The sequence below is a fragment of the Porites lutea genome, chromosome 1, assembly GCF_958299795.1.
Source record: "Porites lutea chromosome 1, jaPorLute2.1, whole genome shotgun sequence".
Classification (NCBI taxonomy): domain Eukaryota; kingdom Metazoa; phylum Cnidaria; class Anthozoa; order Scleractinia; family Poritidae; genus Porites; species Porites lutea.
The window spans coordinates 45,069,502-45,088,859 of NC_133201.1; the positions used below are offsets into that span (position 1 = coordinate 45,069,502).

Here is a 19,358-nt window from a genome sequence, read left to right on the forward strand (position 1 = left end):
GCTTCGGCCTTGGACTACCTTGTTTATTTGAACTATGCGCCAGAGCATTTATTTGAAACTTCGGCCAAAGGGTGGGACGGGCGACTCATTTAAGGGACGTTTAATTGCAAGTTTTTCAGAGAGGGCGGGCGCTTGTTCAAGAAAATGAAGTAGTTAACCTAAAGTAATTACGTATAATTACTAGTTACAGTTATTTCATGCGTTACCGTATTCTCTAGTGTGGCAGTATTTATTCGCAAGTGAATAATCCAGTTAAGAGTGAATTTTGATTTTTATTCCCAGTCTTTCATTAGTGTCTTTCGAGAGTTAAGTTCGGCTGACATGATACGATTTGCGCCGCCGCGAACTGCCGGTCTAACAAATAAAGGCTACGATTTGTCGTCCGATCTTTCTAAAAGTGAAATCGGTCGATTTTCGAGCCGAATTTTTGTCAGCCATAATATGTTTTGCTTGCAAATCGGTTCCAATTAGAGCTAAGAAAATTGTAGCATGTAAACCGGTTTCAACGTAAACCAACCCGGATCCAAGATTAAAGTTAAATTTAATGTTATTTCTTACGTCTTAGATACGTCTTGCGCTAGTCGAAGGTAGAAAATAGTAACCGGAGTAAGAAACAAAATTGAAGTATCCCAATAAACTCATTTAACTTATACATCTTGTTACCATAATATATACATTGAAAGAGTTAACTTGTCTTAAAAAGTAAGGCCTAGGCCAAACGTCGAACTTTTTATGAGACAAACCAAACTTAGTGAGTTAAGTTCATGGACAGGTCGACGTCTGGCTCAGTTAAGTTCGTGTGAATGAGTTTGGATCATCCAACACCCGTCTGCTTCAGACGGATAGAACATCTGAAGATCGTCTCCGGGACAAACGTGGATCCTCACATGCGACGATCAAACAAATAAATGAAAAATTTGTTTTTAAATAATGTATATTTAGTTTCGTTCGGGATAAAATTATTACTAATCTGATTCATTTGACTGGTGCTACGCGTCCTAAGTTGGACGTTTGACCCAACAGACGATCGTCGTTTGGCCGAGGCCTAGCTCTATATCCAGACCTACTTTTGAAAATTTGATTTTAGGTACCGTTAAGAAAACGGTTGCAATTAATAATTTATGTCCACTATTAAAAGCGTCCTTGTTATCCAGAAGAACGCAGTGTTTTGATGTTTAGCAATTATTGGTTGAGTACTATATGAAGAATTATCCAGATCAAGGAGGGGATTTTATCTGCCGAGGCCTAGTCATTCAAAATATTTCCCCAGGGGGTACCCCTGGGAATTCTTGGTGGAGGTGTACCGCCCCGTTCCTCAAATCGTGACCTTATTTTAGACCAAAACACACGTAACCTTGCCTCTAAAATCCTTACCCGTTTTCAGACCTGACCTCTGTCATCATTACTTAGATTAGATCGCCATGCAGCTTAAAGATTTCTTAAAATCCATTTTGAATTCGCGTATTACTCTTCCTTTCTTATTCACTTATGACAAATACGTTCATACACTCCCGCAGTTCCCTCGAAAACTGTACCAGATTCAGGCCAAAAGGGGCAGTCTTCACTCGTTTTTAGACCGAAATGGCGTAAAAACCATACCCTATAGGGCTGCACATACCTTTATGGCTTGTATATGGAAGAAGCACCGCCTTCTCCCACCGTCGAAGCAATCCCTGGTGTCCTGCTCTACGCCAATTGAGCAATGACTTATAACCGGTAAATGCTACTTCCCGTGTTGTGTCGACGCTGATGGGAATGGCGAAGCTGGAGTGTCCTCTCCAGGTTGGTGGCTGTTGGTTGGTGTATAGACGCCTGAACACCCCTGAAGGCTCATTCTCCCTGGTCAGCGTGTACCCCCCAATATTGTCCGCCACTCCTGACGCAGAAGATGAGTTCCACCAGAATCTTGCAGCAACAATCTTGACCATCCCCAGCTCGGGAACAACTGGTTCTGCTGGGTCACTTTAGTGCCAGAGTGGGTGCAGACAACGATTCATGGCCCTCCCGCCTTGGTCCTTTTGGAGTAGGGATAATGAATTGAAATGGTCAGCGACTGCTTAAGCTGTACTGTGTGCCTTTCAGACCCTTTGCATCACTAACTCCTTCTTCAACACAAAACCTCAGCACAAAGTCTTCTGGAGACACCCGCGTTCAAGGCACTGGCACCAACTGGCCTGATTCTGGTTAGGCTTGCTACCATCAAGAACGTTCTTCACACACGCTCTTATCACAACGCAGAGTGCGACACAGACCATTCTTTGTATACTGCATGATCAGACTGCAACCAAAGACGTTTTACTGTTCCAAAAAAAAAGGGGAACCCTGGCATTGACGTCAGCAAGATTTCTCAGCCAGACCTTCTGGAGCAGTTTGCATCAGATCTACAGTTGGAGAAAAGGGTGCAACATTATTCCGACCTCTATTCCAGAGAGAACATCGTGTCGCCCACAGCGCTTGCTGCCATCGAATGCTTACCAGTCATGGTAGAGCTATATTCAGAACCGACTGTGGAGGAGCTCAGTAAGGCCACAGACAGCTTAGCCTCTGGCAAGGCACCAGGCAGTAATGGCATCTCTCCAGACCTCTGCAAGACCCCCGCACTGCAGCCTTAACATGAACTCCTCTGTCAGGCTGGAAAAAGGGAGCTGTACTACAGGACATGAGGGAAGCCAAGATCGTCACTTTATACAAAAACAATTGTGAAAGAAGTGACCGCAGCAACGACAAAAGCATTTCCCTTCTTAGCGTGGTCGGCAAAACCTTTGCTCGTGTCCTTCTGATCCGCTTGCGGCAGTTGGCTGAGCGCATCTACCCCGAATCACAGTGTTGGTTCCGAGCCAAAAGGTCTACAGCAGACATGGTCTTCTCTCTCCGTCAACTACAAGAGAATTGCAGAGAATAACAGATGCCACTATATGTTGCCTTCATCGCCCTTACCAAGGCCTTTGACCTTGTAAGTAGAGACGGCCTCTTTAAAGCACTCCAAAAGATTGGGTGCTCCTCAAAACTACACAGCTTGATCGAATCTTTCTACTCCAACATGAAGGGGACAGTGCAGTTCAACGGCAGTTCATCTGAGCCCTTTGAACTAAGCAGCGGCGCCAAACAAGGCTGCGTACTCACGCCAACGCTCTGGAATATTCTTCGCTATTCTCCTCAGGCATGCAGTTGGCTCTGCAACAGAGGGTATCTACCTGCGAACCAGATCAGACGACAGGCTATTCAACCTCACCCGCCTCAAAGTCAAGACGAAGGTCCTCGAGGTCCTCATCAGGGACATGCTGTTTGCTGACGACGCAGCAATTGCAACTCACACCCAGCAGGAATTGCAGTCGCTGATGAACCACTTCTCTCAGGATTGCAAGGACTTTATGCTGACCATTAGCCTGAAGAAGACAAATATAATGGGACAAGATACGCCGTCACCACCAGCCATCACCATCAACAACTACGAGCTTGATTCCGTTAACCAGTTACATACCTTGGATCAACAATCACCAATATCCTCTCCCTGGACACTGAGATCGATAAGAGGGTCGGAAAAGCAGCTACAACACTCGCCTCGTCTCAAAGATGGCTGTATACAATGCCTGTGTTCTTAGCACCTTATTACATGGCAACCAGACATGGGCCACATATGCCAGAAAGGAAAAGAGGCTCAACACCTTCCACCTAAGAAGCATTCGCCGCATCTTGGGCATATCCTTGCAAGGCAAAGTGAGCAACGTTGAGGTCCTGTCTCGTGCTGGCCTTCCCACCATGTACACTCTGCTGAGACAACGCCTGCTGAGCTCGTTAAGCCACGTTCGTCGCATGGAAGACGGCCCCATCCCTAAAGATATCCTCTATGGAGAGCTTGCTACGGGACAAAGAAGCACCGTCCACCCGCACCTGAGATTCAAGGATCTTTTTAAGAGAGACATGAGGGCCCTCGATATCAACCCTAAGCCCTGGGAAAACCTAGCAACTGATCGCGGCAGTTGGAGAAACACCCTCGACAAACAACTAAGCTGGGCGAAGAAAAGCTGATATTGATGGCAGACGAGCAGCGAGCTCGCAGAAAGGAGCCGTCCGCCAGACCTGAAACCATACACAGATGTGACCTCTGCGACAGAGACCGCTCAGTCTCAGATTGGCCTGCTTAGTCACAGGCGACGCTGCTGAAGCAGAGCTGACAGCCTGGATGGATCTACCCATGGTTGACCCTGACCGACTGAGGCCTACTGATTAGCGTCTTAAACAATTGCGTGTTCCTCGGTTGTTTCAGGATATGAAAGATTTTTTTGTTTGCAAATGTTTTAAAGTTGTCATCCTCAGAGTGGTATTTTTGCTCTTATTCCTGTTATTCTTTTGAAGCAGTGATTCGGCTATTTCGTCTTTTCGTCCGCCATTTTCTTCAGCCCTGCACTGACAAAACAGCTAAAAATGGCAAACCGGTTCCGTTAAAACTCGTAAAATAGCAATAAATAAGTCATAAGTCAGCCCAGGGACCACAAGAAACAATTTTAAAAAACATACACTGAAGTAGGGTAAGCCGTTTTAAAATTTAAATTTCTTTTATTAGCTTTGAGGTGAGAGAAATCTTTAGTAGCCGGAGGAAAAAGCAGACATTTGGTGACACCACAACTGGTTTCCCAGCGAAACGACGTCTGAGGAACGAACGCAGAAATTTCATACTGATGACGTGACACTACTTACTTTTATAAAATAACTAAGATAGTACGCGCGCTCTGATTGGCCGAGAGCAGTGTTTGCATGAGAGTATGTAAACATGGTTGTGGTGTCAAGTTGTTTGGTTTTTCGCGCGCTAATCACGCAAGCACAAATTTGAAAAAGTTTTCGAGTTCAAAACTCAAAAAGTTTACTTTATTTACCCATTCCTTCGTCGGCTGAAACTTGGAAAATCGTTACAAAGAAGGTGTGTACATTTTTCTTCGCTTAAGCTGACCGTTTTAAGCGAGAAAAATCCGTATTTTGCAAAGCATCTTTTTGCAAAACAAGAACTGATTACGCGTGCAAGACTTCGTGGACAAGATTTTGCTACTGGTAAGAATTTCTCTTGTAATCAGTTCCTTACAAAGAGTTTTGCGTTTTTTTCTCGGGAAAGTTATTTTATAAAAGCAATAGAAAACTTTTTTCCTGTGTTTGCATAGCCTGATATAAACACTCGAGGCGTTGGGAGAATTCTCGACAGTTATGCAAACCCTCGACTTCGTCTCGGGTTTGCATAACTGTCTCGAATTCTCCCAACCCCTCTCGTGTTTATATCAGGCTATGCAAACACGGAAAACGTTTTCTATTGCTTAAATAATTCATGAATTGAGTTCGGCACGGCGGTAGCACGGCGTTTGAAACCAAGCTACATGGCAGTAGCACTGCTTGGTTTCAAACGTCGCGCTACTGCCGTGCTTAAGTCAAATTTAATTCGATCAATTGAGTTCGATACGGCAGTAGTGCGACGTTTGAAACGGGCCTTAGTTTGCTTGAGTGACTTGGCCTGCCTGAGTTATCAAGGGCTCGAGTTACCAAGGGTTAAATTACAGCAAATTCAAATCTAAAGCTAAATCTAAATCTAAATATGGTTTTGTCGGCAACACCCACGAGGGACATCACTTGAAGTCTAAAACACCAGAAATATACATACAAGATGATAATAAAAGCTAAAACTACAAATAAAAACTAATATATAAACTGCAAGTGAAAGAAAACCTGAAGGAGTTTATTTCTAAAAATAGAGAGAGATTGACTGGTAACAGTTTCTTTCGGGAGTTTGTTCCAGTCAGTTATTTTGGGAAAGAAAGAAATGTAAAAATTTCGGTACAACAAATTTAAATTATGGCTTCCTCTAGCCTAAATTTCAGACGATTACTTTGAGTCGTTTTTACTCCCTCAGTAACAGTTGCCGAGGGAGTAAAAACGACTCGAAGTTCAGGCTAGGCTTCCTTGTGTTCTCCCTCAATTTGCAATAAAATAGTCCTCTCATTTCCCATCCAGTAAACCAAATATATGAAGGAAATCCAGTGAAAATAGATTTTGGTTCGAGTAAGCGAGGGTTTGATTTATCAGGAGTCGTCTGACACCCAGTTCAAAAATCGGTTCATTATTACTACCAAATTTGAAGTACCTTCTGCACCAACGCATTTCGATCTTGGGTAACCTGTGGTTGTGCTAGGACGAGATGGGACGAGGGACGAATCAAGATGGCGGACGAATTCAAGGCAAAGGTTGGCTTTCTCGGAGGAGGGAATATGGCGAAAGCTATGGCCATAGGCTTTATAAAGTCAAAAACCGTTAATCCAGCGAACATCATTGTGAGTGCTACCACGGAAAAAACTTTGTTGCTTTGGAAGGTAATGTTAATTAAGGCTTAGTGTCGATCGGGGTCGCGGAGTATAAATATGTACGCTTTTGTTCTGGGCGTCTGGAAAAGCGGGAAAGCGGAATCCGGAATAGGAACGGGAATAGGAACAGGAACAGGAACCGGAACGGGAATGGGAAGAGAAACCTGTATAAAAGCAGGGACAACATTTACCTTAATTTAAGTTAATCTGGATTTAATTCCTATTCAGATTACATACGAAAAATAAGGGGAAAAAAGGAATAGGAACCGGAATAGGAAGGGGAATATAAACAGTGTATAGAAAAATGAAAAGGAAAAGATATAATCGTTATACAAATAAAAAGCCAGAGAATGAATTAAAGAAACAAGAAAACACCCTTGAAATGTTAATCTAATTAACCTTTCTTTATCTTAAGCCTATGACACATTGTGTTTTCGTGTCAAACATAATAGCAAACTTAAGCAACGAGAATGATGGAACGATGATGGAACACTTCTGTCTCACACAACGAATCTGAATTCTTCATCTTACCTTCCACTGTGCGAATTTGTTGAGTCAGAGCACCGAAAGACAGAAAACATCCACTTCTAGTTTCCATTTCTCATGTCCTCGACGTCAACCTTCTGGTTGCTTATTAAGGTCCCTATTGCACTCGGTTGAGGTAGATGAAGTGCTGGCTGGGATGGGGATGGAGGCAGGGGGGGGGGGAGGTGGTACGTGTTAATACCCTTTTTAAGCTGTTGACTGTCTATCTCTGGTTAACTTCCCAAGTTACCACATTACAATATATCTATGCAGCAAACCAGAGGTGTTTGGCAGCCCAATAAACGTCTCCGATGGGTGTCTCGTTTACACATGGTCTGACAAATAATATTAACATGTTATAACCTCCTTCCTGTGAGAGACAAAAGGAACCTTAAGATCTGAGCTGATCCAGACTAGTTTTCTTATTTTTTGTATAAATTGAATTAGAATTAAAATAATTTAAAGTAAATGATGTCCCTGTTCTTGTATCGGTTCCCCTTCACATTGCTGTTACTGTTCCTTTGCCGTTTCCGGTTCCGGTTCCGGTTCCTGTTCCCATTCCCGTTCCTATTCCGGATTCCGGTTTCCGGCTTTTCCAGACGCCCTTTTGTTCTGGCACGTGGGGAACCCAAGAGAAAAGTATTGCTGTCCAACCATCATTTCCCATACGCGGCTGACAGAAAAGACTAAAATTTTATGGGTGTTGGAGTCTCGGCAATATAATAAGGATTGTGTGAAAAAAAAAAAAAAAACATGTACACTGTAGAACTGCGAGGCATACGGTCCAGTGACTTTTCCCATTGATGCATATAGTATTTTCTCCATTATTCAAACCACCATAAAATTGCATTGTTAAGAGTTTAAACTCTAAAATAACAGACCTTTATTTGGCCCATTTGCTTTATGTCCTTTCAATCTCTGGTATTTTGGGGGTTTTATCCCATAATTCTGGCATGACGGTCATCATCCTTGGAGACCCAGGGGCAGATAGTGTGGGCGAGGGAAAGTCTAAACGGGCGGAAAAATATGGCACGAAGAAAAGTAAAGAACGGTGAGAAGAGCTCCTGGGGACAATGTCTTACCAGACCAGTTCCAAACGGTCGCCTCCGTTCTGACTTCTGATTAGTGCCAGAAAACGTTTGTGTTTTTAATAATAATAATAATAATATTTAATACTTATATTGCGCTTTTTCTATAAAAATACTCAAAAGCGCATTACAATATTATTAATAACTAAATTAAAACCAGTAAAATTACCCGGTAAAATTACAATATTAAAAAATAAAAATAAAAAATAAATAAATAAATAATCTAACTAAAAACCTTTTTAAATAAATATGTTTTAACAGAGCGTTTAAAAGAGTCGATTGATGTTTCCTGTCTAATTGGCAGAGGAAGACTGTTCCATAAAAAGGGGGCAGCCATCGATAATGTGCGATCTCCCAAAGTCTTCTTCGTTCTTAGCCGAGGTCTTTCTAACAAAATACCATTATTGTTACGGCGTAGTTGGTAACGTGCCCTTGCGAAATAACTTTTGGAATTCCTAGGAATTCCTAGGGTTATCCTAGGAATTCCTAGGAAAAAAATCCTAGGAATTCCTAAGAATTCCTAGGAATTCCTAGGAATAGTAGGTGTGAATTTTCACGGTAAATTCGGACTTGGAATTCCTAGGAATTCCTAGGAATTCCCAGTCTAAAAAGTTCTGGTTTTAAATTCCTAGAAATTCCTGGAAATTCCAAATGGAAATGAAACTAGACTTGGAATTCCTAGGAATTCCTAGGAATTCAAACCTACAAGATTTTAAAGCACAAAAAATTCATAGAAATTCCCAGAAATTCCTAGTAATTCTTAGGAATTCCTAGGAATTCTAGGAGTTTACAGGTTTAACATCATGTCATCAATCAACATCCAATGCCAGGATAGTAAAGTATATGCAAATTTAATGATTAATTACCAACCGGAGAAAGCATGGAAATTGCATTTAAACAAGTTTATGATAATAATGTTCAAAATCACATCTTATGGTACATGTTTTGTTTTTTAAAAAATTGAATAAAACAATTAAAGTCCCGAGATATAAATTGTTCTTGAGTCATTATTGAAAAATTGTGGGACACATTTGTAACTGGAATAATACAGCAAAAGAGTCTTGATTGAATTAATTTTACAGCGGGAACATATATGTAAAAAAAGAAAAAGTCAGGCCAACTTGCTTCCAGCAAGCTTATCTGCTAAGCCCTTATTAAGCCGCTCTTTTAATTCAGGTCTCAAACTGAGAACAAAACAATGAACTGGAAACTAAAATACTTGTAGTACATGGCGTTGAAACATACTCGTTCATGACTACAGTAGAACCCCGGCGGTGACTCGAACTCTAAAGGGAAACGAAAAATAGTTCGATTTTAAGTGGGGAATTTCGAGTTATCGGGGTAAATTTCAGTTAAATCTTGATGAAGAGAAAGCAAATTTAGTTCGACTTAGCGGGGAATTCGAGTTATCGGAGTTCGAGTTATCGAGGTTCTACTGTATTAAATCCGCCAGAATCTGATCGAGTATTAGCTAATTCACGTAGAATTCCATCAACCATTTGCAACAACGACTACAGTTATGTCTCCAGTAAACAAAAAGGATAGATAAATAGTTTTCCAAGTCATCTTGAAGTTTTGTGTTCGTATATCGGAACGGTCTATAATTTCACTTTGATCTCCAGCTTCATTATTTGAGTACGTGGTTACCATCAGAAGACACATTACGAAGCAGGAACGTACCTTTACCTTTCACAATCCAGCTGACTTATCGTTCTCGGACATGACTGGAAGCACGTTTTATGTGTCAACAACAAAATAAATGAACAATCCGCGTTTAAAATAACGTCAATTTCGGATGCAAAATACTTGTGCTCTTGCTAATGAAAGTCCGCGTGAATTTGAATTCACCAAACGGAACTTCATTTCACACTTTTCCATTGGTTCAAAAGGCGCACGTGATGACGCAATTCACTTAGTGGGGAGACTGGTAACCAGTATAGCTCAAACATGGCGGATGATTTTGCTCGATGATGAGCAAGTTGAAAAAAGCGGTCGTTTTCAGAGCTAAATAAAATATTCCAACGCTTTTGAGGTATAAGCAGCGAGAGGAAAATTTCGTATTGTTTTTCAAGAAGCGATGACCTTTTATTAGGCAAAGCCGCGATGAAAAACGTGTTGTGGACATGTTTGGAAAGCTCAGGTACGAGAAGTGCACTTTGAATAAGCTTTCAGTATCGTGCTTATTGTTGATAATTTTTTTTTAAAGAGTTAAGTCGCAATAAATGTATATAGATGCTGGTTAATGTCAAGAAATCCTTGTTGTTATAGGCAATTAAAGAAATGATTATTAAAATTTTTTACGCTTTTTATTACCTTTGAACAGTTATCGTTTTTCCTAAAAATTAAGCCAGTGTTTCCAAGTTAACAATGACTTAGAATTATTGAGAATTCCTAGGAATTCCCACAAATTCTCATTGGTGTTTTAGCAATTCCCAATAATTCCCATAAGTTCCAAAGACAGTTTCCTTCAAACTTGGAATTATTGGGAATTCCTAGGAATTCCCAAAAATTCCCACTGGTGTTTTAACCCATTCCCAAGTATTCCCAAATATTCCAAGGTTTTTTATCTTTGCTCATTTGCATGTCTTGGAATAAATTGGAATTCCTAGGAAATCCTAGGAATTCCCAGAACTCTGGGAATTCATTTCGCAAGGGTGAGACCGGTAAGACAGAGACAAGATCCTTAAGATAGCTAGGCGCAACACTGTGAAGAATCTTAAATGTAACAAGGAGAATCTTAAAATCTACGCACAAGCGCACTGGTAGCCAGTGGAGTTCTCTTAGCAAAGGAGTAACGTGACAATACTTAGGTGCACAGTAAACCAATCGAGCACTGGCATTCATGACTCTTTGAAGTTTCTTAATTTGATACTCAGGAGAACCGTACAATAAACCATTACAGTAGTCAAGCCTGCTTGTGATGAACGCGTGAACAAGCCTCTCGGTGGACTCACAAGACAAATACTTCCTAATGTGTTGGATATTGTACAAATAATAAAACGTGCTAGCACAAGTCTTAGTGACATGAGTCGACATGTCCAGATGAGAATCGAACCAGGTGCCCAAATTGCGCACTGAAGAGGCAGGCGATACCTCAGCTTGGCCGATCTTGATCTTGTCAACCGACACCTTTGATAACTGTCGTTCCGTGCCAATGATCAAGAACTCAGTTTTATCGTCATTTAGCATTAACTTATCATCTCTCATCCATGCGCGAACGTCACGAATACAGTTCTCAATCGTGATCACAGCATCAGCCTCGCTGGTCTTATCAACGGGATAAAACAATATATATAGCTGTGTATCGTCCGCGTAGGTGTGAACGGATGGCAGATGAGATTTCATGATGTCAAACAGCGAACTCGCGTAGATGGTAAATAAGAGGGGGCCCAAACAAGAACATTGTGGGACCCCGCAAGACAGATTAAATTTATCAGAGAGCGATCCGTTAACTGAGACCTGCTGCGTTCTTCCCGCCAAATAAGATTTAAACCATGATAAAGCCTTATCCCGAAGGCCAAGCTTGGACTGCAGCCTGTGCAGAAGAATTAACCGTGATCTACGGTATCAAACGCAGCGCTGAGATCTAACATAACAAGCAATGTGACGTGACCTTTGTCCATATTTAGCGGAAGATCGTTAAAACTTTTAATAACGCCGTCTCAGTGCTGTGATTCTGCCGATATGCACTTTGGAGGGCAGGAAATAAGTTGTTGGCTGTCATATGATCTTGTAATTGGATAGCCACGGACTTTTCCGTGATCTTTGATGAAACAATCAGAAGGCAGAACGGCGGCCACCATTTGGAACTGGTCTGGTAAGACATTGTCCTCAGGGGCTCTTCTCTCTGTTCTTTACTTTTCTTTGTACCATATTTTTCCGCCCGTTTAGACTTTCCCTCGCCCCTACTATCTGCCCCTGGGTCTCCGAGGATGGACGGTCATGTGACGAGCTGGAAGGGGCTGAGGCAGTGTGCAAAAAATGCAGACTGTTTAATTGCAGACTAGTAGGTAAATGAGGTAAGCATTTTTGTGAAATGCTCTGACAGATTCCCTATTTCCATACTTTTAGTCTTTTAAGAGTCTAGTTTCGGTATAGGGAATCTGTCATCAAGCTGTTTTTGATCCTTTACTTGTTCCCAGTCTCTGGTACATTTCTTAAGGGGAAAAAGAAGTCTTTGGACAGCATTTTTATAGGGAGACACATTTTTAAAATTCAGAATTGTACATTTAAGTTATCTAAAGACCATAATCAGTTCAAAAAAATCTGTGCCATGCAAACTTTAGTTAGACGTGTGGCTTGTGTTTACCTCCTGTGAGCAAGAACTAGTGACATGGCCAATAGTGCCATGTCAGTCTGTTCATTTTATGATTTTGTAAGCAGATAATTGTCCAAGTCAAATTAGTAGAACAGTGAGAGACTTTTTCCCAGAAGAGGCTTGACACAAAACAGAGGCACAGAGAAACAGAAGGATCGGAGGAACAGTAATTCCTGGCTTAATTTCCATAGTAATTATCAACAAATTTGTGATCAGTGAACTAGCCAACAGCATTTAGGATTGTAGAGAGAAAAGTTGCCACCCCCAAAACCGGGCCATTTTGTTCTATTTTATATTTCAGGAGATGGGTTGTCAAACTACATTAGTCAACAAGGAAGTTGTTGAACATTCAGATGTCATTTTCATAGCAGTGAAGCCTCATTTAGTAATACAAGTTGCTCAAGAGATTAAATCATCTGTTGACCCATCTAAACACCTTATTGTTTCTATAGCGGCTGCCATTACCACAGATGTTATAGAAGCGGTGAGTAATTTAAGAACCGTAAAATTCCGGTTAAAAGCCCCCCCCCCCCACTTATAAACCCCCCTGGTTATAGGCCCATCCACTTGGAAACAAAAAAAGTCATCTGGTTATAAGCCCCACCCCCCTTCCCCCTGGATATTAGCCTCCCTCTAGTTTTCCTTGTTTTCTTCATATCAAGTACTCTCACAGAACCCTTTACTACTTCAAACACAAAAATTATTAGGAAAAATTGTGGAACAATAACTTTATTACTGACCCAGTGGGTGGGTAAAGCGTGGCAGGGAGTGAGTAAGAACAAAGATACCATATTTATCAGAAGCTTCAAGAAATGCAGAATTTCTTTGGATCTCAGTGGATCAGAAAATAATGAAATTAACATCGAAGGGATTCCCGATTACAAGATGCAAGATATCAAGATACTCTCAAGTTTCATCTTAAGAGTGATGACTCAGACAATGATGTTTATGATGATGATGACGATGAGTTCAAAGCAGAAAGCCAGATCACTCAGTAAACTAAGACGATCTCATGTCAAATTAACTGAGAGAATTAAGTGTAGGAAGCCTCGCCACTGTGACCTAGACATTAAAATATTTGATAATGACAGCGAAGATGAACTCTGAGCTTCCGGTTTGTCATGTTCCGGTTACGTTCATGTTGTTAACTTTTGTTTTTGTTCCTAAAATTGAAATGCATTCGATTTTTGATGAGGCTTGAAAGTTTAATTAAAAATTAGTATATTAAAAACGTATTTCCATCAACACTGCTGTGAGTCATTTCGAAACGTTTTTTTTTTATTCCGCTTATAAGCCCCCCCGTTTATAAGCCCACCCAAAACCCCTTATGAAGTTGTGTAAGCCCAGGGTTTATAACTGGATTTTGACGGTATTTTGCCTGCAACTTTTTGGGTAATTTCAGCTTTTACATATACTGTCAATCAAAATGTCAATCTTCTTCAGCCATTTTGAGGCTACTTGGGCTTTTTTATTATAACCATTTAAGCAATAGAAAACATTTTCCGTGTTTGCATAGCCTGATATAAACACGAGAGGGGTTGGGAGAATTAAAAACAGTTATGCAAACCCGAGACGAAGTCAAGGGTTTGCATAACTGTGGAGAATCAGGATATGCAAACAGAAGAAAAAAGTTTTCTATTGCTTTTAGAAAATGACTTTCCCGAGAAAAAAAAAACACACCTCTCGGCCAATCAGAACGCGCATACTATCTTAGTTATTTTTTATTTAGTTTCAATAATAGACAAAAATTAAGTAACTGTTATGCAAATATACCACTATTTGCTTTTTAACAAGCACTCATTTAGTGAGTTTGGGATGCATGTGGGTTTTCATATGTTTGAAAAATCCTTGATGATCATGGATTTTACTTTGCCCAACCATCCCAACTTTTGCTGGTGTGCTGGGAAAAACTCAGAGTCTTGTTCCAGATGCAATTTTAATTTGTGATGGGGGAAACTTGAACCAATTAAGCAATTAGGGGATCAGCAGAAACCTGGTTCTCATATCCTTCTGACCTCCTCTTGACACATAGATTGTAATGCCTGATGGTGTTCCCACTTTTTTGAACAGAGGGTGCTAGCTTGCATACCTGTGATAGTGACTTGAGTTCAACTTTGCAGGCATGCTGGTAGTGAAGACCTGTAGTGGCTTTTGTTACCGGCGGCAAACAAACCCACATGTAGTATTCCCACCAGTACCGGCAGCACGTTAGAATCAGGCTTAGAACAACTGCCAATTAACCAATTGCTGTCATTTAAGTCATTTAATGGCTGAACTGGGACAGTCTGGAAATGGCTACACCTGTAAATCCTTAACTTCTCTGGACTTTTCCTGACATGTAATAACTGGGCTTTGAGCAGGGGCATTGACATGTACTGTGCATTCTTTTTGTTTTGGTTTACACTGTTGTAGCACTTGCCACGCCGTCGAGTCGTAAGATGTCTGCCAAATCTAGCTTGTGCGGTTCAATGCGGGATATTTGCCTTTTGCAGAGGGAAACATGTCCAGGAGAAAGATGTTGAGTTAATACATAAGCTTCTTGGAACCTCAGGTAGGTTAACTGTCAATAAACATGAACATTTTTAAATAGGTCTTCTGGAGCTTGCTGGAGAGCAAGAAACACATTGGGAAAGACACATGAAGAGCTTGCCCCCCCCCCCCCCCAACCCCTAAAAAAAAAAAGTTGATGAGCAGGATAAATAATAATTAATATAAGTATTATTTAATAATGGTAATAGGACTGAGTGGAGTCCAATTCGGTCTGTAATCATGCGAGTGTTTAACAATTATTTTGTTTAATCACAAGTATGATTATAGACTGAATTGGACAACACAAAGTCCTGTTACCAATTAATCATAACAAAATTTGTGATAATTTGGTTATTTTTAAAATTAAAATAATTCCTAGAGTTTTATTTTTGCTGGCAGTGAAAAAAAGCCATTTAAGGGCTTACTGTCCTTTTACACTGTCCTATTAGTGCTGAAATCAAGACACTTGATAGCCAATCAGATTTGAGAATTTTGTTATAGTTATGATTGATTAATTAATTACACCAGTGATTAAGTGCAAACTTTCTTCAATTATCAGTTAATTGTAATAACGAAGGTTGAAATCATTTCACTTTGTGGGAAAAAAGCTTTCAATCCACATTAATAATTTCATTTATTAGGAATTTTAACGATTTGTCTTACAGTACTTCTTTAATTCAAAAAACTTCACTGAACCCCATTCACTAGCCTAATGGCAAAATTCACTAGCCCTTGGCTATTGGACACCATTGACTTTCTTTGCCTGCTGCGGATGTTGCAGTTAACAGATGAGTGTAAGTGCTAAAATTTCTCCATACAACCGAAGCAAACAACAACAAGCTTTTTTAAACACCCAGTTAATAAAATTAAAATTGCATAAACTAGCAAGCCCTAGAAAACATAAAAAGAAAGGTCCCTCTTCCATAATTTTGTTTGACCTTATGATGTAAAAGTATGGTGGTCAGATTAATTAAAACTCGATTATTATTCATTCAAAATATTTCTCCATTTCTGATTGGCTAAAAGCACAGGCATAATTCACCATAATCAGCTACTGTTGACCAAATTTGGAAGAATTTTGCAATTAATCAACCGATGACGTCAAAAGTGCAGCACAGTTGCAGGTTAATGCACTGTTATCCGAGAGGACCTAGGGATGAGGTTGAGTTGTTTTGGTTGTGAAAAGAAAACTGGCCAAACAGTTGGCAGAACATTTTACTCGTTTCACGACAAACTACTGTCTTAAAACGTAGCAGGAAGACAACTTGACCGACAACTATTTGGAGTATATTATTTTGCAGCCCTGAGCAGCCCTTTATCTTCTAAACATGCACTATCGAGGTGAACTTAACATAGACGAAGGTAAACATGGTTCAGCTTGTTTTCAAGCGAGGAATGAATGAATAATAAAGCAATTAACGAATTTGGCTTTCGTTGGCTATATATAGAGATATTATATGGCCACACGGAGATACGAAATGTCTCTTCGAGTGTTGAAAAATGTTTCTCGAATGAGCACAGAGAACGAGTGAAATATTTTTTTAGGCAGCCATGTAAGGTTCTATTTATTATATAAACACCAATGAAATACCAAACCATTTCACTTTTATTTTAATAGTTTTTTGGTGTTAAAGGTGCAATTTATTATGTAGTCATAGCAAAGGTGATATTTTCACATGTGAAGATATCAAGTTTTCTTGCGAAAGCTCACCTGGTATTTCATTGGTGTTTATATAATAAAAAGAATTATGCAGATCTGGGAGAGTATTATTCACCTAGGCCGATAACACCCTCCTCAATCTGCACAATTCTTCATGTCCTACCCAGCCTCATTCATTAATTGCTAAATATTTTTTGGCTCCCTATTGAATTAGGTCTGTGCACAGAGATAAAAGAATCTTACTCGAATGCCCTCTCATCAGTTAGTGGATGCGGGCTTGGCTTTATGGGTCTTGTCATGGAAGCAATGAGCGATGGTGGTGTCAGGACAGGTTTACCAAGGGCTCTGTCAACTGAATTAGTAACTCAAACACTGATCGGAGCAGCTCGGCTAGTCCAAGAAACAGGAAAACACCCTGCACAGGTAGTAAAAAGTTCCATTGGTTTAAACTACAAATAGAGGACATTACATGGCCGTGTGGAGATATGAAATTTCTCTTCAAGTGTTGAAAAATATTTCACGAGTGAGAGGAGCGAACGAGTGAAATATTTTTTCAATACAAGAAGAGAAATTTCGTATCTCCAAGCAGCCATGAAATGTTCTGTTTATTATATAAACACCAATGAAATACCAAACCATTTCACTTTAATAGTTTTTTGGTGTGAAAGGTGCGATTTATTATGTAGCCATAGCAACAGTGATATTTTCACTTTTGAAGATAACATGTTATTTTTACATGTGAAGATATCAAGTTTTCGCACGAAAGCTTAGACTACGAGTAGTCCCCCATTTTTCCTCAGGGATAGTAGAGCGAGCGAAACGCGAGTGCGCTTGAAAATCATCCCACGCGAGAAAAGGCGACACGCGCCTTTTCTCGCGTGGGGTGATTTTCACGCGCGCTCGCGTTTCGCTTGCTCTACTATCTGTGAGAAAAAATGGGGGACTACTCGTAGTCTAACGAAAGCTCACCTGGTATTTCATTGGTGTTTATATAATAAAGACTTATAATACATGTAGGCCATTTGCATGATGACATCATTTTGATGCTTCTATCAAAATGTTGCCTGTAGAAAAAGAGTCAGATTAACCTCCACTACAGTTTTCGTTTTGAATGTAGTGCATGGTTAATGCTGCTTTGTGTGTTGAAACATGTATATTGTGAGAGGAAGGTCAGTGGAGGGCAGGCTGTCATTAAGAGACGGGGACCGGGAATTTCCCCCGGCTACTATGAGTGTGGCCCCTGGCTACTTTTATTGGAAAATAGAAGAAAAATAGAACCGAAAGAAATCCCTAGCTGTTTGATTCCTTGCCTACTTGTTGTACTTACCCAGCGACACAAAATCATAGTGACAACCCGGTGTGTATAGTGTGTGTATAGGTTATGCTAAGGGGAAAGGGGTAAGTTTTTCTCAGGGTACATGTCACTCTAATTCCTGCCTCTCTGCCTTTTGCTTTTGGCCTTTTTTCCATCGAAAATCTTGCACATCGTTGCAAATTTAAGCCATTTCTTTATTGTTTGAATCCTGGTGACAGCAAAGAAATGTACAAAAAAGCGTGATGCACGTTCAAAGTTGTTGTTTTGCTAATCTAACCTATTGCCTTTTTTACCGTTCTCGTTGCCGTCGCCATCGTGAGTCCAACTCATTTGTGTGGTCATCACTCTAGCTCCGTCTCCATTTCTACGCAATAAATTTAGGCGTCGTCCACACGAATCCGGCTATTTTTGAAACCGCATACTTTTTTTACACGAATCGGCCTTTCATCCACACGAAATCAGTGAATCCGGTTACCAAAACCGCATTGTTTTGAAACCGCTCTCCAGTGCTGTTTTTAAAAGGCCTCGTCGACACGAATCCCGATAAAAAATGTGTAGTTTCAAAAATGTCCGGTTTCGTGTGGACTTGGCCTTAGCTTGATAGAGAGGCCCAGACGACACAAAGAACGCACACATTTTGTCCCCTTTTCTATAAAACTTTAAAGTGTTTAAAACTTTAATAGGGAGCTTAAGCAAAGACGACGAGGACGGCAACGAGAACGGCAGAAAAGTAATAGGTTAGATTAGCAAAACAACAACTTTGCACGGGCATCACGCTTTTTTGTACATTTCTTCGCCGTCGTTGCACGACTGATAGTGCCTAATTTCACGTTTCGGACGGTAACACAAGACAACAACTTTCTTTTTCTTTTCCTGAACTTTGGAACAGTCCTTTAGAATTCAAGTTCAAAAAATTGCTTACATTTGACCAATTAAACGAGATAGAATAAAAAAAAAAAAGTTCGAGGCCGAGCGAATTCACTTTTTAACTGACGTTCTTGTACCCGTCGTCGTCGTCGTTTTTTAAGCTCCTTATTATCATACAGGTAAAAGCTTTCCAGTTTTAACAAGAAATAAAAGAAGTACAACAGTTAAAAATTAAAACGTTAAAGAGTGCTTAAAACACAGTCTATTTATACTTGCTTTGAAACGTCCTGGGTAGGCTGGATGCTTATCTTCCAGTAGACTGAAGTTGAACTTAAGACCTTCAAAAAACCGTAGATCTGTTTTTGGAAGAATTTGTAAGTAGCGGTTTTTTCTTTTTACGCGATTCGCTTTTTTGTTTCAGTTTTTTTTCTTTGTTTGCTGTTTCTCTTCTTCCTTCTTTCCTGTGTTTTGTTCGGGTTATTGCAGTTAAAAGATAAAGTTCTTTCTTTCCTCTTTTTTTGTTCTCGGTATTGCAGTTAAAAGATGAAGTCTGTTCTCCAGGAGGCACAACAATCGCGGGAATACAGGTGCTGGAGAGATCAGGGTTAAGAAGTGCGCTTATTGATGCTGTGGATGCTGCAACGAAGCGAGCTGTGGAGATTGCCGAGGCACAAAAAGCAAAAGAAAAATAAAGTGTGAATGCATTTTAACGGAA

General features: G+C 40.3%; 1 protein-coding gene across 1 annotated transcript; it reads left to right on the forward strand.

Annotated features, from left to right (window-relative positions):
- Positions 1–6,187: 6,187 nt before the first annotated feature.
- Positions 6,188–19,358, forward strand: LOC140952552 (pyrroline-5-carboxylate reductase 3-like). The gene is made up of 5 exons (XM_073401981.1): positions 6,188–6,350; positions 12,574–12,756; positions 14,685–14,823; positions 16,676–16,884; positions 19,180–19,358. The coding sequence occupies exons 1-5, from the start codon at positions 6,201–6,203 to the stop codon at positions 19,333–19,335; spliced, it is 837 nt and encodes a 278-aa protein (XP_073258082.1). The 5' UTR covers positions 6,188–6,200; the 3' UTR covers positions 19,336–19,358.

What these genes read in the sequence shown, in the direction of transcription:
- LOC140952552 (XM_073401981.1), top strand. Translation starts at nt 6,201, where the DNA reads ATGGCGGACGAATTCAAGGCAAAGGTTGGCTTTCTCGGAGGAGGGAAT. An exon ending in CCACAGATGTTATAGAAGCG is followed by an intron (nt 12,757 to 14,684) that starts GTGAGTAATTTA and finishes ACACTGTTGTAG; the next exon opens with CACTTGCCACGCCGTCGAGT. An exon ending in CAGGAAAACACCCTGCACAG is followed by an intron (nt 16,885 to 19,179) that starts GTAGTAAAAAGT and finishes TCGGTATTGCAG; the next exon opens with TTAAAAGATGAAGTCTGTTC.